This window comes from Rhea americana, unplaced genomic scaffold (genome assembly GCF_003343005.1).
Source record: "Rhea americana isolate MKP2758 unplaced genomic scaffold, rheAme1 scaffold_255, whole genome shotgun sequence".
NCBI lineage: Eukaryota > Metazoa > Chordata > Aves > Rheiformes > Rheidae > Rhea > Rhea americana.
In genome coordinates, this window is record NW_028186374.1 from 550,440 (window position 1) to 577,986 (window position 27,547).

At 57.0% G+C, this 27,547-nt stretch overlaps 2 protein-coding genes across 2 annotated transcripts in view; one reads left to right on the forward strand and one right to left on the reverse strand.

The window, feature by feature from the left end:
* Positions 1-1,697: 1,697 nt before the first annotated feature.
* On the forward strand, positions 1,698-26,476 carry CLCN7 (Cl-/H+ antiporter 7). The gene is made up of 29 exons (XM_085307246.1): positions 1,698-1,739; positions 3,024-3,041; positions 3,435-3,490; positions 7,197-7,295; positions 7,443-7,497; positions 7,630-7,701; positions 10,497-10,568; positions 10,821-10,886; positions 11,627-11,759; positions 12,175-12,284; positions 13,266-13,346; positions 13,867-13,929; positions 14,621-14,704; positions 15,504-15,597; positions 16,277-16,341; positions 16,989-17,105; positions 17,471-17,525; positions 18,031-18,091; positions 18,840-18,978; positions 19,767-19,860; positions 21,758-21,927; positions 22,160-22,211; positions 22,715-22,842; positions 23,169-23,254; positions 23,582-23,714; positions 24,144-24,203; positions 24,619-24,795; positions 24,918-24,998; positions 25,145-26,476. Exons 1-29 carry the CDS (start codon positions 1,698-1,700, stop codon positions 25,229-25,231), a joined length of 2,550 nt encoding a protein of 849 aa, XP_085163372.1. The 3' UTR covers positions 25,232-26,476.
* The window catches only part of PERCC1 (proline and glutamate rich with coiled coil 1), a 3,609-nt gene continuing 2,501 nt past the window's right edge, over positions 26,440-27,547 (reverse strand). The window contains exon 4 of the mRNA XM_085307247.1: positions 26,440-26,648. Coding sequence (XP_085163373.1) covers positions 26,440-26,648 — 209 coding nt within the window. The remainder of the gene's footprint in view (positions 26,649-27,547) is intronic.

The following is a 27,547-nucleotide window of genomic DNA, read 5'->3' on the forward strand; positions in this document are numbered from 1 at the left end:
GCCTGGGRCAGTTAGGGGAGCGTTTAGATCACATCTGAGCGTATCCCAGCTGCTTCTCTACCGCAGCAATCCTCTGACCTCAATGCCGTATAGCTCCATGGAGCCCTTGGCTACGCTTACGGCTGTTCAGGGTTGCAAACAACCCTGTAAATGCGTAAGGAAACGGAGGAATCGCTGGAAACCTTATTGTGTCTCGATAGGTGTTAGCGCCCGCTTACGTGGTTAAGGAAGGCAGTRCCACGGGGTGTGCTAGCTCCAGGAGACAGGCTGGGAGACTGAGAAGTGAGGACAGGGCACCTTTGGTGGAGAGACTGAGAGACGCTGGAGCCCCCAGGAGACTGTTAAATTGGGGCCGTTGTAATAGAATAAAAATCTCACCAGTGGAGTTTCTTCCCTTTCTCGCATGCTTGTTTACTGGAAATGAAAGTGATCTTAAAATGACAGAAGGAAACACGGGTATTTAGTTCCCCAGCTAACTGCTGTAGGAGATGATTGAGAACTTGTGGGTGGGATGTCAAAAAGGACTATTTGTCTAGATAAATGTGATTTTTAGGGTGAACGCTAGAGAACTGTGGCCAAGGACTCAGTCTGTTCTGGGGCTACATTCGCCAGCCTCCTGGGAGAGAAGCTGAGCCCTGCTCCGGAGTTGGTGGAACCTTCCCCTCTCGTTGGGACCTTACAGCGTCTGCTGGGCCCGTCTTGACCGTGTCAAAAAGCGAGAGGCCCTCTGTGCAGGACCGCGAGAACGGTGTGCGTCTGGGCTCACGGGCTGCTCCCGCGTTCCTGAATCTTGCATGTACCGTAGTGACTCTCAATCTGAAAAGTGGGTGGGCCATTTTGAGTAAGAACAGCCAAGTTCCATTATTAGCTTAAGATTTTTTTTTTCTTTCAGAAAAATTACTTCTCTGCCACTGCTTGTGAGGGATGTACTCTGCGTTTTTGCTAAGATACCTTGTGAATTGTTTTTGAAATTAGTATAACGCTCATGTTCCAAAGGGTGCCTGGAAAGGGCTGCGTGGGCAGGGAATTTCTCAAACGGAGTAGTGGACACTTGGCCTGCTCTTGAGCAGTTGTGAGACTGCGATGGGAGACTCTGTGAAGTGTATCTGTGAAGTGCTACAGGATTATTTTTAGTCTATATGTGTTGCCAGTGTTTGTTTTCTCTAAATACAAGTAACAGGAAATGAAATGCTGCCTTTGAGGCTGGGTGGATTTTCATGTTTACTGCGATTAGATAATCTTGGGGGTGGTAGAAGAGAAGTCTGTTGGAGAAGCCCTGGTTGCTGGCCGATGGGGTGCAGGTTGCCCGTCCCATGGGTACCAGCCCGAGGGGAAGCGCGTCCTTGCCTGTGCGCTATGGGGAGTGCCAGGCCTTGAGCTGACCTCCCGGAAAGCAGGTGACCTTGGGCGACGGCAGGAGTTTCCCTGAGCTGTTGTGGCAAGTCTGGTTATTTCTGTTTCGTGCCCCCATCATCTGGAGGAGCAGCGATGCTGAGCAGAACTTTAACCTTGAGCTGCTCCTCTGCAAAGGAGCACGAGAGGAGAAGATGACACTTGGGAAAAGGAGCTTGGAGAAAGGCAGGGGGGATTGGAGGACAAGGGACTGTGCGCTGACCCCCCCTCCCCGGCTGAGATGGGGCTGCTGGACTGAAGGGCAAGGAGAGACCTTGCATTCACACTGCTCTCTGTGTGTCGGCATGAATCTGGTAGCAAAATCACCGCRGCGTGATGACGCCGTGGTGAGAGTCTGGGCGCTTTCTCCCAGTCTCATCTTCCCCTGGAGTCACCGTGTGAAGTGTTGCGTATTTCGGGGATGTCTGGGCGTTCGGCGTGCTGCGCACCCCTGCTTCGGGGTGGCTGCATAGCTTGGAGCGCGTTGCAACTGTACTTACATAACAGAGAAAGGAGCCTACGAAAGAGCTGCGGCGTGGCTGCCCCGTACGTCACTGCGGCCGGGGACGGGGCTTCCTCGGCTAACGGAGCACCCAGTGACGCAGCCCTGCGGACTGGAGCCGTCCTGCTGCCCACCTCCGAACGCACACCTGGGGCTGACCAGCGCGTGCGTCTGTATTCAAAGTGCCCGGAGCCAAAAGGACCCTGGGGGCTGGAAATCCCCCTTCCTTCCTTTCTTATGCAATATGGTGTGGTATGGGCTCTTGATGTGGTTTGTGCTGCACRCTTCATCTCATTGATAACAGAAAGCCACGTGCTTCCAGAGCTTGTTAGTGTGTAGCAGGGTGGTGATAAGGCAGGGGGTATGGGAGGGCATCTTTCTAGAGGGTGGCCACTGGGTATGGACGATGATGTCCTGCAGGGAAGGGCCTTGCTGGCTCATCCACGTGGAAGTCAGCTGTGAAGTTGAGTCAAATTGTCCCTATTTATGGTTCTTCAGAGCAAAGTTGGTGAGGTGCGGGTAGTTTGCTGTGTACACAGTCGGTGTTTGTTCTGCGAGTGTTTTAGATAGCCTTGATTGGCTTTGCTCCGCTGTTCACAAACTGGGCTTGCTTTGTTGTTGGTCTGCTTTGAAGTAAAGCACATCACAGTACTGAGCGTAGTGATGTGGCTTATCAAATTTGCTGACTAGTGGCCAGTTATGTTTGCTTAAGTTAGGTCCCRTAGCTTACTGTAAGCAGATAAAGCGGAGCCCTGGGACACTGACAGCTGTACTGGCGTCTCCTGCCCCTATCAGTGTGCTTTAATACTCCAAAGCAGTGCTGGGGCCTAGACTAAGCTGTCGCTATCTGATCACTGGGATGATCCTTTTGGGGTCTGAGCAGAACCTGGTGTTGAAAACCGTTAGCTAGATTTTTCTTTCTAACTGCAAGTCATCCTGAGTTTGCTCTTGTCCTTGGAGAGAGCTGCTGGACCCGCTCGCAGGGTGTGAAGGGACCTCTGGAGGTCTCTAGCTCAGCATCTACTAAAAAGCAGATCCATTAGATCAGATTGCTTTGGGCCACATCCAATGGAGATGTGAATATCTCTGGGGATAGAGATGCCTTGCCCTCTCTGGATCTCTGTTTCAGTGCATGACCACCCTCAAGGTGAGAGCTTTTCCCTAATATCTAAGTAGACGCTCCCTTGCTGCACAGTGCAGTGTCCAGGTGTGCTCTCACAAGTGCCAAACGGAGGGGAAGGATCACTCTGGGGCCCTGCCAGCAGCACTGCGCTCATGTGGCCAGGAGGTGGTCGACCTTCCGTGCTGCAGAAATGAGCTGCTGACTCCTCCTCAGCTTGGCCACCAAGCCCTCCACAAGGCTTTTTTCAGCAAAGCTGCTTTCCAGCTGCTGGGGTTGGTCTGCCCCAGGTGTGGGACTTCGCGTTTGCCTCAGTCGAACTGCGGGAGGATCCCTTCGGCCCATTTCTGCAGCCTGTTGAAGGCCTGATGAGGAGCAGCCCTGGCCTCCTTGAGGCTCCCCCCAGTTTTGGTATTACAGGTGAACCTGCTGCACTCTGTCCCCATCATCCAGCTCATTAACAAAGATSTTAAGCGGTATTGACCCAACCAGCAGGCCAGGTCAAGACTTGAATCATCTCGTTGCAGAGCTTGCAATTAAGAAGGAAATTGGCTCTACCACGCACGCGGGCCAAGCAGCAGGGCTGGATAACGTCGTGGCTCATCCACCTTTACCAGAGGCAGCTTCAGCTAGCTGGAGAGCTTCCCTCATGGAGGGGCTTCCTAGATGGCCTCGGTGGGAGCAGGACTGGAGAGAGCTGTTAATCCGTTTGCATCCTCTGTGTTTTGGCCAGAGCGTGCGATGCTGTGCGGAGATGGTTGTGCTACAGTTGCACCAACATCGTGTACGCCCAGGAGCAGCGGCAATCTCGGCCTGAGTTTGAAAAGCATCCAAACTAGGGTAGTGCTATCCATGTGCTAAATAAATCTTTGAACTGTGCCCAAACATCCTACTGTCTTTACTCCCCCCCTCCTCTTCCTTTTATGAAAAACGGGCGCTGATGGCAGTAGCTTTTCCCTACTCTCCTGGCATGTGATTGCCGTGCTGGATGAGACTGGAACCAGCCCTCGGCTCTAAATGAGATGCAGCCAGTCTGAACGCCAGGCTGAGGCTAGGATTTGGGTGAGAGGGAGGCAGGGCTGCTTTGTGTTGCATTAAAAAAAATCTCTTGCTCGTGTAACGAAGTTCAGCTTCAGGTCTAGATGCTGCTCCCTTTCTTCCATCTGCAGGTGTCTCCCGCTGGTGTGCAATGCGGTAGGGAAAGAGCAGCCGTGCTGGGGCTGTATTTGGTCTCCTCGCAGACMCCTGAGTGCATGCGAGCATTTGAAAGGGGAATCCAGGGTCTTGTGTGGCTGCGGAGAATGGGCTCACTGTTGGGACTAGCAGGAGGAGAATTCCCCCAAAGGCTCTTCCCATCTAGGTGTGGGAATTGCTTGCTGGAAGGATCTGCCTGAGGTTTGGCCCTAGGTGTGAGTGGRGAAGATAGGATGAGTGACAAGTGTGTGAATTCATTGCTTTGATCTTGGCTTGGACATGGAGAATCTAATGGRACCATTAAATCTTTTTGCTTCCTAAAAGCAAGTGGAGGGAGGCTCTTGAAAAATCCCTACTCCTGGAGTTTCAGAGCAAGGACCATGGTCTCTGTACGTTCCTAGGAAACTAGAGGCCTGACTGGGACTGCTGCATGAGCCTGGAGCAGCTAGGCACTAAAGGCACTGAAATGGGCAGCTTCTGCTCCAGCTGTTGACTGTGCATTTGTGTAAACCCTCTTTGCTTCCCCCATCTGCTCATGGTGGTGACAGGTTCACGTGTGCGGTTCGTAGGAGTGATATCAGTGCCACAAGTGGCTCCTGCCATCCTTTGCTGGCCTGAGCAGCATCTGCTGTGTGGCTGACTGCCTGGGATTAAGACAGTTTTGGGGGAGGAGATATTCTCACCCCAGATTAATCTTCAGCTTTGTCGTTGTGGGAAGGGGGTGGAAGGGATGATGGGAAGTGAGATGGCATAAGCCGTGTTAAGCCAGCTTGATGCATGTGATGCTGCAGCTCCAGCAAGGCAGGAGCTCGGGAAGCGGAGAAGAAAGAGCATTTGACCATATAATCAAGGAATTGAGCTTCTCATGGGCAGCCCAACAACCTCTCTAGCCAAGCCTGGGTGACTCTTTCAAAGGGTCRACCCAGCTGCTTTAGGGGGGGATTGTAGAGCTGAAAGTCAGCCTGCTCTCAGGAAACCTGTGTCCAAAACTTGTGGAGCTGGGCAATTCCCTTAGAGCATCTTGTGCTTGGCTCCTTTGTGGGAAGATCTGCTGTTGCTCTTTAGCCCTGTGGCTCTGTTGTGTCTTTCATYTGAGCTGGACAGGCCAGACCAGGCCCTGGGGTGTCCGGGGGATGGTCCTACCTACTGCAGGTCAGGCTGCTGGGGATGAAAGGGCCCTGCCAAGAGTTTGAGAAGTTGGGGCAAAACTCAGCTGYCTGTCAGAGTGCAAATGAGAACTTGGAACAGATGGAGAAATGGGAAAATAGGTCAGGCTGCAAGCACAAAGGGATATTCTTCATCGACGGTGACGTGTGTGGCTCCGGGCTGCTGTGGCCTGCGCGTTCCAGCCAGGATCTGTGGGAGATTAAAGCAGCAGGGGCTTGATCTGGGATCTGCTGGCTCGCCACCTCCCAGCCCCATGTGCCAGGACCCTGCTGTTACTCACAGGCACTCGTTTAATCTCCAGTTGGGGAAGAGAACTGGTGGAGGTGCTGAGGCACCAGACAGAAAGATGTTAATAGTGATAAATGGTGTTTAAGCTGTGTTTAACGACTGCTTTCACACCCTTGTGCACCTCTGTGTTTCACAATGGTGGTGGGGAGGGAAACGAGGGCTCGCAACAGCTCAGCTGCTGGCAGAGACCCTGGAGCACTGATTTTGGTGAGGCTCCTCATGGCCCTGCCTAGCTGAAGCCTCGCTCAATAGTAGCCTAGGCCATTGCCTCTGTTGGCCAGGAGCTAAAAGAGGTACCCAAAATAGCAAAAAACTCTTGTGTTATGCAGTTGTGCTGCCAGTAACAACCCTGAGTGCCCTCCAGCGAAAGGAGAACCTGTCTCCCCAGCAAGACGCTCAGCGGTAAATGTTGCTTCTTGGCATGGCTCTGGCCCCATCTCTGAAATGTGCTSGTGTCTCTGAGGCTGTGCTGGAACATGCTCTGCTTCCTCTTGTGTGTGTTTTGCTGGCAGCTGGCCCAGACATTGYAGACCCGGATGTGCCAAGAGACCTGAGATGAAAGCGTTGGTGCTCTCGTCTCTTCTGGCCGGAAACTGCTCCTGCAGCCTGGATGGCAGAGTAAAACGTGCCATGGGCCAGCTCTTATTTGCTGACCTGAAGAGCTGAGGAGTATCCCCAGGGGGTTTGAGGTTCATGCTGGTGACTGGAGAGATGCCCCTTTCAGTTTGGGGTGGTTTCTCCCTCCACTCTCCAGACACCCTGTGCAGCTCCTGGCCAGAATGGAGAGACAATGGAGAGGCAGAAACCCAAATTTCTGGGATCCCTGGTTTTCCACACTCTCTGCTGCTCTCTACAGTAAGTGGGTGAGAGGACCCTGATGATTGGAACAGCCTCCCAGCAGGCAGTTACAGAGAGGATCCTGCCCAGGTTCAAGCGCAAAGCAGGGTGCAGATGGTATAAGCTGATGCAGCACTGTACTKTGTGGAGGAAGCATCTCTTCAGCCTGGAGATGCTTCCCAAACTAGCTTTGGTTCCCAGTGCTCCAGCTCTGGAGATGGGGCTGGGCGTGGTGCACCCGTGTTCTCTCGTCTCCTGCCACAGCCTGCTCCGTTCCAGTGGTTATGGGCAGAAGCTGGAAGTCTTATACAACAAATTCCAGCATTGCTGGGTTTGGAGAGCAGTCTGGACCCTCCTTGCAGGGYGTCCATCAGCTCTATGTGTGTGTCTGCACRTGTGTGCATAGGCTCCCACCTGAGGGAAGCACAAGGCAATGGCTGGAAGGTGAGAAGTGACTGACCCTCATTTGCACGTTTGTAGTRTACGGGAGCAGCCTGTTGGCTCTGGCTTCTTAAGGGCTGCAACGCCAAAGGCTACTCAGCCCAAGGAGTCCAGGTCCGCTTTGGAGCGATGTAGCCGTTTATCTCTGAATCAAGCAGGCTGCTCTCCAAGGGAGCATGAAACGTGCCMCTTGGCATGGATCACTCTGCTGACTGCGCAGCTGCTGCTCCGAGATGCTGTGTCTCCGGGCASTAGGTTGTTGTTGACTGTCAACAGCTCCCAGGGCTTCCACTTACTGGTCTTAAATGAGCCGCTGCTGGCTGGCGCCTTCCCCGAGGGGAGCTGGCTCTGCTGGTGAGGTTGCAGCAGCTTGCACAAACCCCAGGAGATTGCTGCTGTCTCTTGCACCCTCCTGGGGAGCTTGAGGTAGCAGGTCCCATTTGGACTGACGTGGCCTGACTAGACTACACAGCTCTTTGGGCTTCTTGGTGCGTCTTCCAGGAGCAGCAGATCCCATGCGCCGCCCTCCCTGGGGCCTGGCCGAGGGGAGCTCKGGGTGAGCTGAGAGAACATGAGCACCTGCGTGCCTGCAAGCCGGCCACCAAGCACCTTCCTCCTGCGGAGACTCGCCGAGTCGTGTGGTCATAGCGCATCCGTGAATTGACCTCATTTTCCCTTCTCTTCTTAGTTCGCTCCTTCCTCCTTCTTGCGCATTGGGCAGCTGAGCAATGTGGATCTCAATGAGGACGTCCGTGAGCTGGTGAGTGGCACAGAAAGGGCCTYGCAGTCACTGAGCTTCCCTGCTGTGAAATAACCCCTGGGAAACGCTTCCAGGGCAGCAACGTCGGCCCACGGGAGACCCCTTGCCTCCTTCCATTAACAGCGTGAAGTGCTGCTTTTTCTCCTCACGTTCCCTGGTTGTCCTGCAAGGGCTTCTGCCTGGCCATCCTGGAGAACAGTGCTGTGGTGTTTCCTCCCACTGGTTCAAGACTGAGTGCTCATGCCCACCGTGACCAAGGGATTGCAGTATTGTCCAGAGATCTCACTGGGCTTAGCACTGTAGTGACGGGGAGAGCAAAAGGGAAGTAGTGGCCAGAAGTTCAAAGGCCTGTTTAAGCCCTCTCTCTTTTTTAGCTTCCCCTCTGTTTTCGTCTGGCCAACCTCAGTAGGCACCAAAGGGGTTGTCACCGTAGATGGAGCATGAGTGGCTGGGGAGGGACACATGCTCTGGGAGGTCRGCCAGCACTTCCTCCTGGGCTGGGTGCAGGGAGCCTGCTGCTGCTCTGCCTTGACCTTCGCAGGTTCCCCTTTGGCTGTACAGCTGGCCTGAAATCATCACGGTCCCCTGTGCTTCTCCAGGCCGACAGCAGCAGTCCGCCGCTGTGCGGAAGTTCCTCTTGCAGCAGTGCCAAGTGGAAAGTCCTGCAGTGCYGTTGGGGCACGGGACCTCCCAGAGCATTTTGGGGTGTTCTGATGAAGTTTCTCACATTACACTTGTCTGATGATTGAGCTACTTAGAGCTTTTTGCCTGCTCTCRTTGAAACCTGGGACCCATCCAGAGGATGGTGCAGTGCTTAACTGAGCTGTTTGGAGAGGGAGTGCCACCACTCATACTGGACATTTCACATGGTCTGGAGCTGCAATGCAGTTAGGGAATTGCTGCTGTRAGCTCTGCTGGGGTGCAGGTGCTCCCCACATGTGCTGAGACGCTTTGGTTGTTGCTATGTTGTTTACCTGTATCCTGGCAGCCTCTGGCATGGCAGTGCTAGGTGCCATATGTACACTACGGTCTTGTCCTGCCCCAAGATCTGCAGTTTCACTTGAGTGCAAAAATGGGTGGGATGATRGGCGATGTCCTCCTTATTGTACTGTGACCTCCTGACTGGTTTAAAGCTGCTTGTTGTCCCTGCTCAGCCACGAAGGCAAGGGTGGGAACAGCCACATTCATCTAGAACAAGCACACAGGCTCCTTTATGAGTGTCTATGCCTACTGTTCGTGCAGGAGGCTCGCTTGGTTAGCAGACCCTGCTGCGTGGGTCCTCACACCACACGAGAGGAGGCTGGGGTCTGTGCAGGTCTTGATTGTGGTGTAACAGCAGCCAGAGAGGGACATGTGGACTGTGTTCCCTGCTGGGACAGGACAAGKGGCAGTTGGGACATCTTGTTCCTGTGGAAATGCTCAGGTTTCAAGTTATTCTCCACAGTGACGTGCGCCTGAAAATCTTTTCTCCACAGATGTTCCTGMCTTAGTTCTGGAGCTGTTGGAAATACAAATTTGAAGGAGAATTTTAATAAATATATTTTATCCCATGTTAAAATTTTCTCAAGATATATCTTAATTCAGTGTCTTGGAGAAAATACTGGATCAGCTTTGGCTGTAGTTGTAATGCAGTGCCCGGAGAAGGGCATGTTATGCTGGTGCCCCTCCTGCCGCCTTGGCAAATGCCCTAATTTGGAGCTAAGAAAAGCTTCTGTGATTGAAGACATTTGTAAAACAAAATTTGGTTTCTGCCCAAAAATGCAGGCCTACTTGAAATAGCTCCTTGCCTTAGGCTGAAGGAATTTCCTGCAGAGGTGAAATGTTGCCCTCCACTGGGAGCATGGAGCAACTCCRAGATTACGCTAGGACAACGCTTTACTAAAATGGCAGCGTTAGTACCTGGCTGTGCAAAACCTCTGTCTGCCCATTCCCTTGCTCTGCCTTACGCGAGACTGTGGTGCCCGTAGTGAAACRTCCTGCTCCAGGGCTGGGGAGGAGGCTGCCAAGGGCTGGGTCAACGTGTGAAAGCTTAAACCGGGCAGCTTAAATCTGCCACCAGCACGGGGCTGGTGGAAAGTCATCCCAGATCCTGATCCCTGGGCAGTTGCACTGGGGCCTGTGTCTCTGTGGTCTTCCCTGCCCGTCCTGAATGTCACGGCACTCCTGCCTTGCTGTCAGTCATCACTTACCTTCAGCGTTGTTCTTTCAAGTAACTGAAGWAACGCAGCCGAAGGAAGGTGGAGGTGTAGAAACGATCGCAGTTTTGGAGCTGGTGGTGTGGTCTCTGGGACCCTGACTCCTGACCTGCAGTGGAGATTGGTGGTGCTGAGGTGGGAGGCAGATTCTCAGGGTCTGGGGGCGGGCAAGGCTGCCCAGAGCAGTGGCAACTTGCACCCCGGCCAGGCAGACAACTCCAGCCGTGGGATGCCCCCTCTTGTCTCTCTTCTCCTTGCCTTGCCACCTCCTGTTATTGGCAAGGGATGTGTTTGTGCAGGGTGACTTGTCTCAGGGYGTCTTCAGTAAACGGAAAAGGCTGGATGTGGATGTGGTAAGGGCTGATACGCGCAGCCGGCACGTGTGCGCTGACACAGTTTGCATTTAGCAGCTGCCRTGCAGGAACTGGTGACTGAGTGTTGCAGAGCGAGGCACCGAGGCCCCTCTAGCAAGTGTCTTTTGCATTTCAAATAATTAGGGACCTTCTGTGGTGCTGGAGCAAGTGACCAGCCCCAGTGCAAGAAGAGGGTCATCTGGAGGTTGGGCCTGGCTCTCCTAACCCAAATATTGTTGTCCTCTAGGAGACAGAGCTTCCTCGGCAGTATCCCAGTGAGATCCCCCACAACGAGAAACTGCTGTCGCTCAAGTACGAGGTGAGTGCCTGGTGAGCTGGGGTAGCCGATGTGGTAGCTTACAGCTGTCAAGCTGGTGTGAAGTGGTCTGAAAGATCCCTGTTTGCCCTTGAAGAGATTTTGGAAGGGAAAGGAAGGAAAGGATCAAGGAAGGAAAATGAACCATACTGGGGATAATTGGAGAGGCAGGGATGGGAGCTGAAGCTAGCCCTCCTCTAGCACAGGCATACTCCTTGCATTGGACACTGATGGCATCTTCCTTTTCTGAACTAGAGCCTGGACTATGACAACAGTGAAAACCAGCTGTTCCTGGAGGAGGAAAGGAGGATAAACCATGCGGTGAGTCTGGCCAGGACCTGATTGCTCACATGTCCTAACAAGCCTCCTGGCAGGATGGCCCTGCTGAGATGAAGCTCCAAGAAGCTGTTCCTCTGCTGCCTGGCTGCTTCCTGAGCAGCTAATGGGCTTCTCCGCACTGTGGGGAGATCATCCTTGGAAGAAGCACTGAGCTGTGCTTGGTTTACCGGTAACAACCATTTTTTAATGAACAACAAAACCTCAGCAGCAGGGTGGCCAGCTACCACAGGAATCCAGTATGGTAAAGTGGAAGGTTCAAATGGTAGTTAGTCCAGATGTATGTGGGAACATTGTGAAGTTGGGCAGGTTGTTGGGCAGGGACTTTTGGAGCTGCACAGAGCATTTCAGCTAGGGGAGCTCTTGCTCTGAGGGCTTTAGGAGTCGACACTTCAGTGGGAAGCTCAACAGAAGAGTCTACTGAGAGAGAGAGAGATCTGATGAACACAAAAGAACTGGGAAAAACACGTCTTATATTTAGGGATTCCTCAGAGGGACAAGAGCACCTTAAGATAAGTAAACTATGGCCAGCCTTTGCAATCTTGGGTCAGTCTATGCTGGTTTTACTGGGGCAGTTCTTTGAGAGCTGCCTTCTCTTAGGCTCATGTTGGGGAAGGTTGCTAGGTGAGTTTGAGTTGCCTTTGACACTGTGGGGACTCTTCATGCTGGGTTGGCTTGTGGGGGCTGCGTGGCAGCAGTGTCTCATGGCTGTCTGTCTGTCTCAGGCGTTCCGGACAGTGGAGATCAAGCGCTGGGTCATCTGTGCCATGATTGGGATCCTCACCGGCCTTGTTGCCTGCTTCATTGACATTGTGGTGGAGAACCTGGCTGGGCTGAAGTACCGTGTGGTGAAGGACAGTATCCTTCCAGGCTAGGGGTGTGGAGCAGCAGGCAGCACAAAACCTCGGCCTCTAGCTACCTGGGAGTTACAGCATCTGCTGCAGAGATGTCATGTGTTCTCTGCTGCTGGTGGCTGCAAGAGGGATGCTTGAGGGGGAGAGGAAAATGCTTATCYGCGTGGGTTCAGTGACACCAGTATGGGTCCTGCTGCCCAGGGGCAGGCGGCTCTGCAGTGCTAACCTGTGTCTGGGCACACTAGCAGCAGAAAAGACCCCTTGCAACAGCCCCGGTTTTAGCTGGGCAGACCAGCTRTAGTGCACATGCAGGATCTACTGCGCCTGCCACAACCCAAGAAGCACCTTGGTGGCATGTTGTTATGGTGGGAGGAGTGTTACCCAGCTGATACCACTCTTTCCTTAAGCCATCTCTGCAGACATCGACAAGTTCACAGAGAAAGGGGGCTTGTCTTTCTCCTTGTTGCTCTGGGCGACCCTGAACGCCGGCGTGGTGATGGTGGGCTCTGTTATCGTTGCGTTCATAGAGGTAAGAGTACAGAGCTGGCCAGCATGAGGGTGCCCCTGTGCCTCCTGCCCTGGCCCTTCATACAGGGTGGGGAGCAGGTTTGTGTCCTAGCAGAGGTCCGAATCCACTAGCACAACCTGCTGTGCCTGGGATAGGTTTACAAATTGTGTGGGTCAGTCTGCCCTTGGGGCATGACTAGGGCTGCCCTGGGTGCTGTCAAACTTCTGAGAAAAAATGCAGATAGGTGTAATGCCGATAGTGTTTCTGCTGATTAGGTTCTTGACACCTCCAGTTCCTTGATGTTGGCAGGGAAATGGCTCCAGCTGTGGTGTAAAGTTTCTCCTTAGGTATCAGACTAGCAGGACATGCTGCCCTTCACTTACAGGCCCAGCGGTTTGGGGCAAAGGAGTTGGCAGGGAGATGTACTCCAGCCTTGGAACCAGGAACAGCTCTTACAAACTATATCCACTTACACAAGTCTTGGACCTGGCTCAGCCTCTCCACTTCGTGTGTATGCGAGTGTTTGCAGAGAGCAGGCTGGTAAAGCGCCTCAGAGACGTGTTCCAGAGGAACTCTGCGACTGGTTGATGATCTCTGGAGGCAGATTATGGCTGGCCTGTGGACGATTGCTCTGTTTGGAGCCACTTTGAGCCAGCTCTTCCTTCTGTCAAGTGCGAGTCTTCTACGGTGCTGAACTTCTTGCCTTGGCACTGTAGTGGAGGGTGTAGTGATGGGGATATCCTGGTGTCCCGCAGGAACCCAGATGACTCCTTATACCTGCCATGTTTGCCATTAAGGGAAGCATGTCTGCAGAAGCATGGTGGGAGCCTCTCCCTCAAGCTTGACTCTAGAGCCTTTAGACAGACTTTGACCTCATCTCTGATCCTCCCTGAGGAAGTGTATGGTGTGCTCCATGCTGAGCGGTGAGGTCGAGGTGGCCCGCAGGTCCCCAGTGCCCTGTCCTGTACRTAGTAGCCACTAATGGTCTCCCTTTGCCATCAGCCTGTAGCAGCYGGCAGCGGCATTCCCCAGATCAAGTGCTATCTGAATGGCGTGAAGATCCCTCACGTTGTCCGGCTGAAGGTAAGATGTGGGAGCTTGTGAGATGTGTGCGTTCTGAGTATGCTTGGATGGACTGAGTGTGTTGTGTCCTTGTGCCRTCGAGCTTTCCCTGATCATGCTAAGGCAGGGATGGGAGCTGGCCTGGGCTCCCAGCTGTGGCAGCGCTCCTGCACTGCCCTCATCTGTGTGCTYCTATGCTGCCCAGTTAAACCTTTAATTTGCTGCATTGGTGTCTGCAGCCCTTGTGCTCAGTGCCAAGCAGTGGCTGGAAGAGCAGCTTTGGGGAATTTTTGCCCTGAGCAGGAGCTGACCAAGAAAATTGCAGGTGGGAACATCGGCCAGCCCAGTTGTCACAACAGGCACTGATGSGGGGCTGAGAATTAGAAGTTTCCTGGGGCTTCTGACTCCTGCTCTTTTGGCTAGTTGGGTCTGTGTGTRGCTGCTGCAGGCCACCCTGTGCATGGTCTAGTGTCCCAGTGTGGCAGCGTGTGGCATTCCAGCTGCCCTTGCAATGTACCCAGTGTTTCCTGCTGTTTTGCAGACCCTGGTGATCAAAGTCTGCGGAGTGATCCTCTCAGTGGTCGGAGGCCTGGCTGTTGGGAAGGTGAGGTGTGCAAAGGGCTCCCCAGCTTGCTGCTGCTCTGTTGGTACCCACTGCAAGGCAGACGTGCTGCAGCCTGTGTCACTGGCTCTGCGCTGGGGATGGGAGGCTGATGGCCCTACAGGGACTTCCCAGTTTCACTCYCTGTTCTGAGCCGACCCAGATGGCTGCAGCGTGGCTGGGCCTGCGCAGTAGCAGGAGGCAGGGAAGCTGACTTGCTGGCACTGCTGAGCCAGCTGGCATGTGGCTCAGCTGAGGGCAGGAGAGCAGTCTGGCTGTCCATGTGACTCTCATCCTACATGTTGGATGAGGGAACCTGGAGTGCCCTGCCTTGGATCTTACTGGCCTGCTGGGGTCTTAGGCTGCTTGAGAAATCTCCTGAATTTGTAGAAAAACAGCCCTTGTTCTCACCAGCAGAGAGGACAGGGGCTTACAGGAGGTGGCCACAGGAGCTGCCACTAGAATGAAGAAGTAGGGAAAAACTCCAGGTCTGTATTTCCTGGAAGAAAATCCTCTTGGGCCAGGTCTGTACAGACAGAGCTGGTACAAGTCTAGCATGCTGCTGGGTGGCTGAACGCTGGCATCTGGCTTTTACAGGGCTGTGACCTGGTGAGCAGCCTTCAAACTTCTGAAGAAGCCTGGGGAAGCCAGGGCTTCCTCCTTCTCCTGTCTGACTCTCTTTTCCTGTCTATAGGAAGGACCCATGATTCACTCGGGGGCGGTGATTGCTGCTGGGGTCTCGCAAGGAAGATCCACATCCTTGAAGCGAGACTTCAAGGTGGGTCTGGAAGAGCGGAGGGGGTTGTGCTGCTGCAGGTGCTCCAGCTGCCATGGCTCTCCTCTGGACTTCCCCAGTGGGGAGTCAAGCACCATATGGCTCCAGTTGTTCTTGTGAGCTCCAGCGAGGGCCTTCACCTCTCTGCTGTGGTGTGGAGCCCACCAAATGATGGCGCCTGAAAGATCTCTGCTCATCTGAGAGGGTATGAGCTCAGGAAAGGAGGAGTAAGCAGAGCCCTGCACCTAGGAGCAGGGAGGCTTGGTGGAGCAGTTTTCCCTCTGTGTAGCCAGTGCTCCTTGTTGCAAGTGAGCATCAGCTGGCAGCTCTCCCTGRCAAGCTGAGGACCACCCATGCTCAGCGGTGAGCTGAGTGGTGGCTGCTTCAGAAATGCTGGCTCTGGGCCAGCTCATGCAAAGCATGCAGCCTGATTGCCTTTCTGGGGACCCCAGCTTGGTGATGCTGGAKCCTGGCTTGGGGCAATGGAGCCCTGACCTCTTTGGGGAGGGTGCTTGGATGGAGAAAGGGAGCTCTCGTCTCCTGTAAGTGCTACCTGAATCCCTTCCTGTGCCAGCATCAATGCCCAAACTGGGCTGTTCCTTAGGGTCATGCTGGTGGTGCGTGGTTGCGTGTGGCCTACCCACATCCTTGGAGCCTTGCAGCGACCTGAGTTCGGTAACCTCACCAAGAGACCTTTGGTAGAGGGAACGGAGCCCATCCAGCTCTACCTGTGCAGCCTGCCCCTTCCTCTGAGCTCATGCCTTTGGCCAGCCCTGAACCTACCTTTGCTTTGCTGTTTCAGATCTTCGAGTACTTCCGCAGAGACACAGAAAAGAGGGACTTTGTCTCAGCTGGAGCTGCTGCTGGTGTGTCAGCTGCATTCGGTGCTCCTGTGGGTACGTATCTCAGTTGTCCTGGTGCTGAATGGTGCCTGCAGGACCTGTCAGAAGGTTGCTCCCACTTGCATGTCAGGTAGCTACAGGGATCTGCCTAGAGATTTGCAGGAGCCTGAGCCTGTTAAGAGGATGATGGCAGGGTGCTCTGCAATACAGACAGGGAGAATGTTTTCATAGGAAAAAAAAATCCAGTGACTCTCCCAGGCATGTTGGGAGGAAGGAGCAGAGTCAGGAGAGCCCCACACAGGATCAAATGCTTGCCCACAGTCGCACGTGGTGAGAATGCAAGAGTGACCGAAACTGGTGTACTGCCATCCTCTGACAGCTCCAGGACTGGAAAGGGAAGCAGCTGCTCTGCTGTTTGGCTGCAAGCAGCAGGCCCTCCCGCAATGCCTGACCCCACTATGAGCTGTCCTGCTCCACGATGTGGGTCTTGAAGAGAGAGTTTCTGTCTCTGATGTCAAGTTTCCCTTCCCTGGAATGGAGGGGGACAGTGACAGGGCATCACTGATGGCAGAGTAGGCTCAGCTGAATGCCAGTCCCTTTGCTGGAACCTGAAAAGTCTGGGCCAGCATGAGATGCACGGGTTGAGATGACTGCAGCTGCCTCAGCCGGTGCTGTGAACCAAGGGGCTGTGGTATGCACCCTCTGCAAATGCACTCGTGTCTTGCGTTTGCAGGGGGGGTCCTCTTCAGCTTGGAAGAAGGGGCTTCCTTCTGGAACCAGTTCCTGACATGGAGAATTGTAAGTGCTAGAAATGAGAAGCAGTAAACTGGGGGCTCTAGGTGTCTGTGCCCAAGAACCCCACAGCTCACTCAGTCCCACTTGAGGGCCTCTGGCGTCCTGAGCTGACTGTGCATCTGGAGACCAGCAGTTTCCTCCACAGCCCCAGGAGTTCTGTCCCCACAAGGCCTCTGYGTTGTGATGGTATCCAGAAAGGCCTGATCTGTTTAACACAGGCTGTGCTGGCCCTTGGGGTTGGATTCCCCAGCAGCTGTGCACCTATTCCCACCCTTGCCCCAGCCAGGTGACTGTCTAATGCATCCTGGGGAAAAGGGCATCCCAAATGCCCTCTGCGCCCTGGCCCTTGCAGGCTGAATTTGAACCTGGCTGAGCTGGATCTCGGTTCCTGATGCTGCTGACTGCTTTTCCAAGGGAGCTGCCTTGGGGCCCACTGCAGGGCAGTGGGGAGATGAGAGGAAGGAGTGAGCCCATGGTTGCTGTAAACTCCCCAGTGTGGTGCAATAAGGAACATGGCCCCTCATCCCTGGTATATCCCGAATGCCCTGCTGAAGCTCCTCAAGGGGTGGCCTGGGGTAAGGAGGAGGGCACGTGGTGGGGGAGCAGCKCCTGACACATCTGTCGTGACTCTCGGCTGCATCTTTTCCTAGTTCTTTGCTTCTATGATCTCTACGTTCACTCTGAACTCTGTCCTGAGTGTTTACCATGGCAATGCTTGGGATCTCTCCAGCCCTGGGCTCATCAACTTTGGCAGGTTTGATAATGAGGTATGGCACAGGTATGTCCCTGAGAGGGCTTTTCTTGGGGGGGGAGGGGGGTGTTAGAAGAAACCCAGGGCAGCCGAGGCCATCAGTCCCTCTTATAGCATTGCTCAAGAGCCAGTCTGGGCTTTGCCCTAGCAGACCCTGAGGTCCAGCTAGATCATGGTTCCACCGAGTGCAGGCAGAGGTGGTTCTACAGCCACTGCTGTACCRGGTGCTGCGAGGGTGTCGCAGGTCTACAGAGTGTCTAAAGAAGCAGTGGTGGCAGCTCCCTGTGCCGCTCGCTGGCGCAGGCTTATCCTGTCTGAGTAGACGCTGACCGGCTGCAAATGGGCCAGGAGATCTGAAACCTGTGTCTGTCTTGCTTCCAGAAAATGGGATACACGATCCAGGAAATTCCAATCTTCATATTTATGGGAGTAGTTGGTAAGAGAGTTCTGCTCTTTCAATTCAATTAGTCTGAATAATTTCCTCTGTTCCTTGTCTGGACACAAAGACCTTTTGGATCCATTTTCTTGGGGAGAGTGGGAAATCCATTAAGCTCTAGAACAGAGGCTGCTTGGGGCTTATAAGGGCCGGATCCGGATCCTGAGATCCCTTAACTTGTGTGCTGCAAAGTGTGTCGCAGTCGTGAGCAGTCCCTTGCTTTCAGGAGAGTCCTGGGAAAAGMGCTGCGGTGCCCGAGCTGCCCTTGCCCTTAGGGAAAGGGAGAGGAGCGCACGTGCTCCCTGTGCGCCTGGAAAGCTGGCTGTGCTCTGCCTGCGGGGTGCTGGGGCCGTGTGTGCTGGCTGCTTTCTGCTCCCTCYGCCCCAAGGCTGTGCGAGTGCTGTGGGGACCTGTCCGGAGGTGCCAAGGATAAAGCTGCTCAGCAGCCTCTCGGTCTCTGAGCTTTTGCCCGCGTGCTGAGGTTTTTGCTCTTTTGCGCTTGCAGGTGGGATCCTTGGGGCTCTGTTCAATGCCCTGAATTACTGGTTAACGATGTTTCGAATCAGGTAAGAGCCTGCAGATGACTACGCTGGTCAAAATGTTTTGGCTGGAGCCTTCTGAGCTCCCTGGAAGTGACGCTCCCAGCTGGAGCCAGGCTGTAACCTTGTGCGTGACGTGTGAAATGGCAGCCTTTGGAAGCTGGGAGACAAAGATGCTACATGCCTCTTGCTGCCTGCCACCAAGGCTTTGGCCTGCAGCATCCTGCAGTTGCTCTGACCATGCTAAGTGTTTCCCGTCAGTGGCTGGAGGGCCCAAAGAGGTGCAAATGCGGCACAGACTGGCTATTGCATGTTACTGCCAGGGCTCTGAGAGCTTCTAAAGCTGTCAGATCCCAGTCTGGCACTGCCACTACTTGGCACTAGCTTTTCAAACCCTAGGAATGGCCTAGTGGTYTTGGGGAGGGATTGTCTATGGCAGGAGAGCTGGTGAGGGCCCCACAGTGGCTTCTAGGACACCCCTCCTCATGGGGCTTTCATGAGACCCGGCTTTGTGGCACAGGAACCGTTCCTGTCCCACCATGGGTGTTTCTGCCCTCCTGGCTCTGTGCAGGGCGTATGGGCAGGTCAGCTGGAGCCACCTGGTCTCCCAAAGAACCACCTTTAATGACTTTGTCCCAGAACTGGCAGCTCCTCTCCCTCTCCTGCCACAGCCTCCGATTCTCTCGGGCCCGTAGGGTTTGCTTGCAGCCCATCATCTTGCGTTCCTGAGTACTGCTGGGGCAGAGCAGGGCTCACATTTCTGCTTGCTCCCCAGGTACATCCACCGGCCCTGCCTCCAGGTGATTGAGGCCATGCTGGTCGCAGCGGTGACAGCGGCTGTGGGGTTCGTCATGATTTACTGCTCCAGAGACTGCCAGCCCATCCAGGGGAGCACAGTGGCTTATCCTCTGCAGGTAGGAGATGCTGGAGAACAGCCACCCCAGAGCTGGGAGATACTGATCCTTGRTAGAGACTGAGAGCTGAGCATGGAGATGAGACCCCACTGGTTCTTGTGGCCTTAGGCCTTGCTGGTTCCCCCTGTAGTAGTCAGTGGCTTCCACCCTGGGTAGTGTACTACATGGCTCTGCTGGCCAGACCAAACAAAACCTTTGGAAGAGCAGCCAGGGATCTTTTCAGCTGAGCCTTAGCTTGGCAGGGGTAGAAGCAAAGGTGCAGGCAGGCTGGTAGTCACCAGCCAGCCCAGCAGCTTGTCCCCTGGGTGGAGCGGTGATGTGGAAAAACATGCAGATAAGCCCTGCAGCCCTTAACTCACCTCTTGGGCATTTTAGTGCTGTAAAGAAATATTTAAAGCTACCAGGCCTGGGAGCATAAAGAAACATCTCTTTTCTTCCCKTTTCACTCACTTTTCCTCCCATATAGTAATGTCCTTGCCTTGACCCAGTAAGAAGACCCCAGATCCTGGAGTTTTCCCTGGGCTGCTCCTCCCCGTAATGCCCAGCTCCAAGACGTGAGCCTCGCTTGGGGTGCGGTGTCACTTGGCGTTTCTCTGCCTCAACAGCAAAATAGCTGGGTGGAAACACTGTGCTGCTGGCACGCTTACTGCAGAGGAATCACCTCCTTGCTGGCAGTCGTCGCCTCTCCTCCAGGGCTGGCAGTGAGCCCCAAGCCTGGCGGCCTTCCCTGCCCCAGGGCAGCCTGGCTCTGCCACCTCTAACTCTGCTTCTCTCTTCTTCTGCCGCAGCTCTTCTGTGCTGATGGAGAGTACAACTCCATGGCCACCGCCTTCTTCAACACACCAGAGAAGAGCGTCGTCAACCTCTTCCACGACCCCCCAGGTCTGTGGGCTCTCGGATTTGGGCAGAGCRGGGCAGGGCTTGAGCGTGCTGGCTGACCGGTTCCCTCTTAGCTCTTTGCTAGTAAGATCAGGCGGGGAGAAGATCAGCACAGCCCTGTAAGGGCACACTGTGCTGTGCTGGGGAGAATAGGAAGCGAGTGGCTGTTTCTTGAGCTACGAGAACGAGACAAGTGTCCATTGCGTGGTGGGGCAGCAGGTTGGATGTGCAGAAGGAATGCCAAGAGGCCCCACATGCCTGAAACCGCCTGCTGCAGGAGATTACGAAGGCCATGAAAGCGTCCAAAAGCCCCGCAGTGAATTCAGGGAGGGCAATCCTTTGGTGGCTTTTCAGAAGACCTCTTGGTGCACATCTTGCTGCTTGCACTCTTCTCTGTTACTGTCAGTGATGGGTCGCTGCTGGAGATGGGCTGCTGAGCGGGGTAAACGCTTACTTCAACGCAGTATGGCTGCTTTACGGCCCCGAGCTTTTCTGTGCTCGTCCCTGCCTCGGAGGCAGTGAAGTGGCAACGTCGTCACCCTGAGGGCTCCTAACTTTACAAAACCAAGTGCTTTCCTGGGCTGGTCTGTGCGGTGTTGCAAACAGGAGGTGGTCAGGTTTCTACGCTTTGTATGGGTGACGAAACCTGATTTTTAACAGCAAAGCTGTTGCTTCCTTTGACGTCTGCCGAGGCTCCTGCTCCTTTCCTGCAGTGGATGAAGGCAGTGGAGGGAGGAAAGATGGGTGCTGCACGTAGCGCCGCTTGTGAGCTCAGCCCATGGCTGTAGTCCTGGGAGAGCCCGTGGACGAGGATGTGGTTTTGCTTGTGCATGTTCTCAAGCTGTGGTTTCTGAGTTGCGGGGGAGCAACTGGAGTCTGTCCTGGAAATATCCTGGATGTTTTCGTACTTAGCAGGGCCTCTTGCCCCCAAACGACTTTGCCATCTGGGCAGGTTGCGGAGGTGGGTTTTGGGGGCTTGGATTTGTTCAAGAAATCAGATTTAGCTCCTGATACTCCAGGGAACCGAGTCCAAGCTTCAATTTCCCTTGGACCCTGTGGGATGCTAATGTGCTCTCTGCTTCCTGGGCTGCCAGTCTGTGTTTCATGCCAGCCTGCGCGTGGGCAACAGATGGACAGCTCTGAGTTTATACTGAACTGCAGCTTGGCCAATTTAAGCAGTGACAACTGTCTTGTGCCCCGAGGTTGTTCCCTGCAATGCTGGGCTTGTCTTGAGCCCCTTCCTGGCTCAGTGCTTTGGTCAAGGTGAAGTTTCAAAGGACACGTTCAAACTAGAAACTAAACTGCTTGGTGGTCCTAAAATGGTGGTAGGCTGAGTCCTGGTGTGGCAGGGTTTTGCCACACTTGTGTGGCTTGATGGCAGCAGCATGGGAGCTGCAGGTCAAGGAGGGTGGCTGCAGGGCTTGCTCTGCTGGGCTGACCCAAAGCTGGCTGCAACACCCCTGGGGGACTCCTGCCAGCACCCTTGTCCTCCTGACCCTGTCCTCTGATGCTGGCAGTCCCTTGGGACCTCGCGAAGTTGGTCATGTTGCCTTGCAGGCAGCCGAGAGATGCCAGAATGGGAGAGACTGGTCACAGTGAGTCACGTCATGGAGGGATGGTGGATGCCGGGCTCTGTGGGACGGGGAGGGCTTTGGATGGTGCCAGTGCTGCTGTGGGAAAGGCTGGAGATCTCCACCTAGCGAGACCAGCACAGCGGCAGCTGAGCCCTGGTGGGCGTTAAGCTGTTGACCAGGACCGAGGCCGCTGCCCTGCCAACGTGGGTCTGCGTTCGCTGGAGCTGCTGTGAGGTCCGGGGAAACGCTCAGTTCAGCGTGCATTGGGCTGCCAGAGCGCCAACGGATCAGCGTTCRTTGACTCCCTCTTCTCTCCCCTGCCCCAGGCTCCTACAACCCCATGACCCTGGGCATGTTCACACTGATGTATTTCTTCCTGGCGTGCTGGACGTACGGCCTCACGGTGTCTGCGGGCGTCTTCATCCCTTCGCTGCTGATCGGCGCTGCCTGGGGGAGGCTGTTTGGCATTTCCCTGTCCTACCTGACCAAGGGCTCAGTGAGTGTTTTGTGGGAAGGGGCACACAGCCCCCAGCCCTCCTCTCTAGCCGTGGGGCCAGCCACACATGCGGAGAGCAGGTCTGGAGCTGGTGAAGAGCCCAGCACAGTGGTCTTTGCTGGAYCTTCCCTGCTCCTTCTGGAGGGGGATTCAGGGCTGGACATTTTCTTCATTACCTCTGGGTATCCCAGAGCCAGCAGCTTACTCAGCCTCTTTTCTCTCTTGTGCTCAGATCTGGGCCGACCCCGGGAAGTACGCCTTGATGGGAGCCGCTGCGCAGCTGGGTGAGTTGCTCCATGTTGGGAGTCTTGGCCATCGCCTGCTCATATTGTAGGAAAGCTGGCATGGAAAAACTGGCTTCTGATTCCCTGGTGCGGAGCTGAGATGTAACCTGTGCCACGCTGCTAAAGCTTGACCTGGCCATCATCTTCCTAATGACGCTGTCGAGTGTCAGGGCCAGTCCTGGCTCAGGGCAGTGCCTGRCCCAGCACAGAGCTCCCAGAGCCAGAGATGCTGCAGGGCTGAGGCCCAGTTTGGGCTGGGGTGTCCCAGTCTGCTCCGTTCCCCTGTTGGCTGCGTGGGTCACAGGTGCTCAATGCCCTRGTTCCTGCCTACAAAGCCAAGAGTGGTGAGCTGCATCCCTGGAGCAGCTGGACCTGCCACCCGATCAGTGTGGGTGGTCCTAACTCCCTGTGCAGAGACGGAGGGACCTAGGGTACCCCCCCCATCCCCTCACCCTGTGTCCCTCTCTCCCCTTAACCCCCAACCTCTTTGGCACCTCTCCCAGGTGGAATAGTGCGGATGACGCTGAGTCTCACTGTCATCATGATGGAGGCAACGGGCAACGTCACCTACGGCTTCCCCATCATGCTGGTGCTGATGACGGCGAAGATTGTGGGAGACTACTTTGTGGAGGTGAGGGCTGGCTGCGCTCCCCAGGAGCCTGGGGCCGGGTGACAGGCTTGGGGTGCTGGAGTGCCGTGGGGAGCCTGGGACTGGGTGATGGGCTACTATGGGTGAAGATTTGGGGTAYGGCAGAGCGTGAGGAGGCTCTGGGTCAAAATTGAGGATGTTGGCAGATGTGTAAGGGGCTCAGGGTGGGGAGGAGAGGCTGTGGGAGCAGAACCTGGTACCCTGGTGCCAGGACGAGTCTGCTCCCTCTCGGTGGGGAGCTGCTGTCTGGCTGTCCCCACCTCCACATGTCGCCAGGCTTCTCCTGACAGTCTGGCCTCGCGTTGCAGGGCCTCTACGACATGCACATCCAGCTGCAGAGCGTGCCCTTCCTGCACTGGGAGGCCCCGGTGACGTCTCACTCCCTCACAGCCAGGTAGGTGGCCTCGGGGAGAAGTCCGGGGTTGTGTTCTTCTGCCCTCATGGGGTGCTGGGCACTTCTGACCACGTCGGTGACATGAGCCAGAAATGGAGGTGGTGATGTGCAGGGATTGCGGTGTCTGCTGCCCTGCGGTGCCACCAGGCCAGCCCCTTCCCCATCTGGAAGCGGGGTCCACCATGAATTCCCTCTTYGGGTTCCTGGGGGGTTGTGCAGGGTGAAGAGGTGTCAGAGCTGTGGCAACCAAGCTCTGGCTGTGCATGGGAGGGTGAATTTAGGGTTGGCCACAGTGGAGTTGTGTTTAATGCCACCCCGTCCCCGCAGGGAGGTCATGAGCACGCCCGTCACCTGCCTGCGGAGGATCGAGCGAGTGGGCACGGTTGTGGACATCCTCAGTGACACCTCCTCCAACCACAACGGTTTCCCCGTGGTGGAGAGCAACCCTGACGCCACGCAGGTGGGCTGGGCACTGGGGCCAAAGCCGTGGCCACGTGCTGCTAGCGACGGGATGCAGCTGGGCGTTATCTATGTGACAGCTGGCCTTGGCGTGGCAGCCCAYGAGTGTCACGTGGTGGCCTTCCAAACTACCTGGGCAGAGGACAGTGGGTGCGATGGGGCTGGCGTGGGTGTGAGTGGTGCTGCATTTCCTCTAGTCACAGTGGAGCCTTGATAGATAGCCAGGGAGACGTGACTTGATCTCCTGCATCTTAGATTCTGGCTAAAGGCTGTGCAGTGAGGGTGCGATGAAGATGCCAGGCCTCTGAGCCCCTTGGGTGCTAGCCAAGCCTTGGAGACTACGTGGGCAGCTGTTCTGTGTGTGTGTGTGGGGGGTTGGGCTGCGCTCGCCTCCGCGGCCCCGTCTCACGCACGGTGCTCTKTGTCGCAGGCGGCAGGACTGCGGGGCTTGATCCTGCGCTCCCAGCTCATCGTTCTGCTGAAGCACAAGGTGAGGGATCCCGTACGGAGGGAGCTGCTGGGCTGGCCGGGCCKGGTCAGGGCGCTGGTGCCCTTGCCCCACTGCTTCCCCAGGCCCTCCGGTGCCTGGCTGGGTTAGAAGGAGCTGGCAGAGGGTCCCGGTTGTGTCCCTCGGATATCCGTGGCCGAGCTGGGCTCCCTGATGGATGGTGACTGCCGCGTAGCCTGTGGGCACGTTGGCGTGATCCGTGGGGCCTCCCYGGCGGGCTGCGTGCACCACGGTTGGGCTCACGAGGCTCTGAGTTAACAGGAAGCGGGCCGTTCCTCTTCAGACGCTCTGTCCCCTGCCCCCCGGGCGCTGCCCTGGCAGGAGCCCTCGCGCCCGGCGAGGCTGGGGCCGCCGCGGGCGGCAGCGCCAGCTCCCTCGTGGTCTCTCCCTCCCCCAGGTTTTTGTGGAAAGGGCCAACCTGAGCCTGGTGCAGCGGCGGCTGAAGCTGAAGGATTTCCGAGACGCCTACCCGCGGTTCCCCCCCATCCAGTCGATCCACGTCTCCCAGGACGAGCGCGAGTGCATGATTGACCTGAGCGAGTTCATGAACCCCTCGCCCTACACGGTGCCTCAGGTAACGCCCGGGGGTGCAGCCTGCGCTGGCTCCCAGCGAGCCCTGGCCGGGTGCTGGCCTCCCCGGGGCTGTGGGCGTCCCCGGGGATGTCGTAGCCCACGTGGCCCCGCTCTGCCTTGCAGGAGGCTTCGCTGCCGAGGGTGTTCAAGCTGTTCCGGGCCCTGGGCCTGCGGCACTTGGTGGTCGTGGACAATCGCAATGAGGTGAGKCCGTGGGGCTGTTTGGCACCATGTGCCAGGTACCTTCCCTCCCTCTGCAGCCTGGGCCCCTCGTGGGGATGCTGCTGGTGGCACCGGGCTCTCCCTGCTTGCCCTGCTGGGGCCTTACGTTGTCCCCTTTCCCCCCGCAGGTGGTGGGCATGGTCACCCGCAAGGATCTTGCCAGGTACAGGCTGGGGAAGGAAGGACTGGAGGAGCTCTCGCTGGCACAGACGTGATGTGGGGCGCTGATGCCCAGCAGAGCCGTGCGCTGGTTCTCGGCTGCCCTGAGACCAGGACTCTTATTTTGCTGGAGGCAAGGAGAGGACTGGGCTGGCCAGTGCAGGCGTTGTGGTGCCTGGAGCACCGGCACAGCCGTGCTGCCCTGGCTCTCCTGTGTGTCACCGCGTTTCTACTTCTTATGGCTTCTCTTCTCTGAGCCTTTTCCTTTCCCCTTCCTCTATTTCCTCGAGGGATCAAAATACACTGCTGTCTCCGATAGCTCCTGATACAGGCTGCGCCAAAAGTTGGGGCAGGGTTGGAGCGTGCTGTGGCGTTGCTGAATAGCCCTCCTGAGCTGGACACCATCTCTCTCCACCGTGGGCACCTTTCCTCCAGCACTGGGCCTGTCGGGGATCCCGCACAGTGGCACCAGGCAGCTGGGTGGAAGGGGGAGAGATGAAGGGGTGCTCGGGGTGCTGCGGGGCTGGAGCAGAGTCCTGTCCCCCCCCCCCGCCCCCCGGCTGGGCCAGGCTGAGCTCTGCCCCTCGGGCTGGGGAAGGGGCTCTCCCCTGCTCTGCTGCGCAATAAAAGGGCTCCTGTGGTGCAGCAGCTGCCGCCTCTGCGCTTTCTTGGTCCCCTCGGCCTGGGAGAGGGCTTGTGCCGTCCCGGGGAGGGGGGAGCCGCCTCCTCTGCGGGCCTGGGTCTGCGGTGCACGCCCCTGCCCCGTGCCTGCTGCTCGAGGAGTCCCGCTTCTGCCCTGTCTTCCCTCCAGCGATGGTTAGGTCAAAAGCGAACCCTGGGTGCGTTTGGTGTTGCTGTAGCCCAGGCCCTGCCTCGTGCCCCARCCCCTGCACATGGCCACGGAGAGGGCACGTGGCCCTCGTCTGCTTTCGCTTACCCCTGGCTGCGGGGCTGGAGGAGGGGAGGGTGCGCGGCCAGCGTGCCGTGGGGCCCTGCGCGGCCTTGGTAGGGGCACCAGGGCCTGGACCTGACCTGCTCGAGCACGTCCCTCCAGCCCTCAGGCCTCTGCCTCCTGTGCTGGTGGAGGCACCCGCTGCGCACGCCGGCAGCCCCGGGCCCGGCCGGGCGGCCTGGGGAGGGAGCGGGGGCACCCACGGGCCCCGCCGCCCGTGCTCCGCGCTGCTGGGGGTCTGGGACGAGCCTGCCCCTTGCTCTGGGGGCCAGCCTGGGTCAGCTGCGGCCTCGAGGGCTTCCCCAAGGTCTTCTACTTCTGCGCTGAAATAAAGCCTGTTTGTACTTCTGCTGCGCTGTCGCCCTTCTCTCGCGCGTGGCACCGCTGCCTGCGCCGCAGCGGCGGCTGCCCCGGGGGTCCTGGCCCGTGGCGCAGGCGGGGGGGACGGTGCAGCGCTGGCTCCCTGTTCCTGCCCCCGGCAGCACCGAGCTGGGGCCGGGCCGGCCCCGAGAGGGGTTTTTCTGGAGGTAAGGGAGTCCGCATTTGCCCGGGAGGAGGCAGACGACGGGTTTTGTTGTTCCGCGGTGTTGGCGCCTGTCGCGCCCTCAGTCCATCGCCCCGGCCCGGGGCTGCTCCCAGCCCGGCTCCTGCTGCCTGGCTCGCGGCGCGGCAGGCTGCGGTCGCCGCCGGCTCCGCGGGGCGAAGCCGAGAGCGACGCTGCAGCTGCTGAGGGGAGAAACGCCTCAGCCGGGCCCTGGTGACGGCGCCCGGGGCCGCTGTCCCTCCTGAGGAGGAGGAGGAGGAGGGCAGGGAGGAGGGCTGCAGGCCCGTCAACCCTGCGGGCTCGTGGGGCGGACCCGCTCTCCGGTGCGGCTCCCCGGCACCGTGCTGCCGGGGGGCCCGTGGTCCCGGCGGGAGCGTGCCCGGCTGGCGGCAGCGGGCGCCCGCCCYGCGCCTCTCCAGGGCCGGCAGCCCCGCGTCGCCCTTTGCCCTCGCGCCGCCGCCATTAGGCGGTCGGATTCACCGGCTTCGGCCTGCAGAGTAAACACGGGTTTGCGGCGCCTCGCGTCCGCTCGTCGCCGCCGCTTCCTGCCGCCAGATAAAGCCGGCGGCCCCGCCACGCCGAGCGCGGGGGCTCCCTGGGCGCCCGGCCGCTCCGTGGGTCCCCGCGCCCCGCGGAGGGGTGCTGAGCGCCGGCCTCCGTGTCGCCGCGCTGGCCGCCGGCAAAGGACACCGCACGCGCTCGCGCCTTGCGAGGAGTCATTTATTCGGTGACGGCAGCGCCGGCTCCAGGGCTGCGGGTGCCCTCGCGGCTGGCACCGGCACCCTCCCGGAACGGGAAGGGTTTATCATTAACCGGGCGGCGCGTGGCAGGGCCGCGGGGCGCCGGCGCTCGTGGAGCGAGCACAAAGGCCGGGCC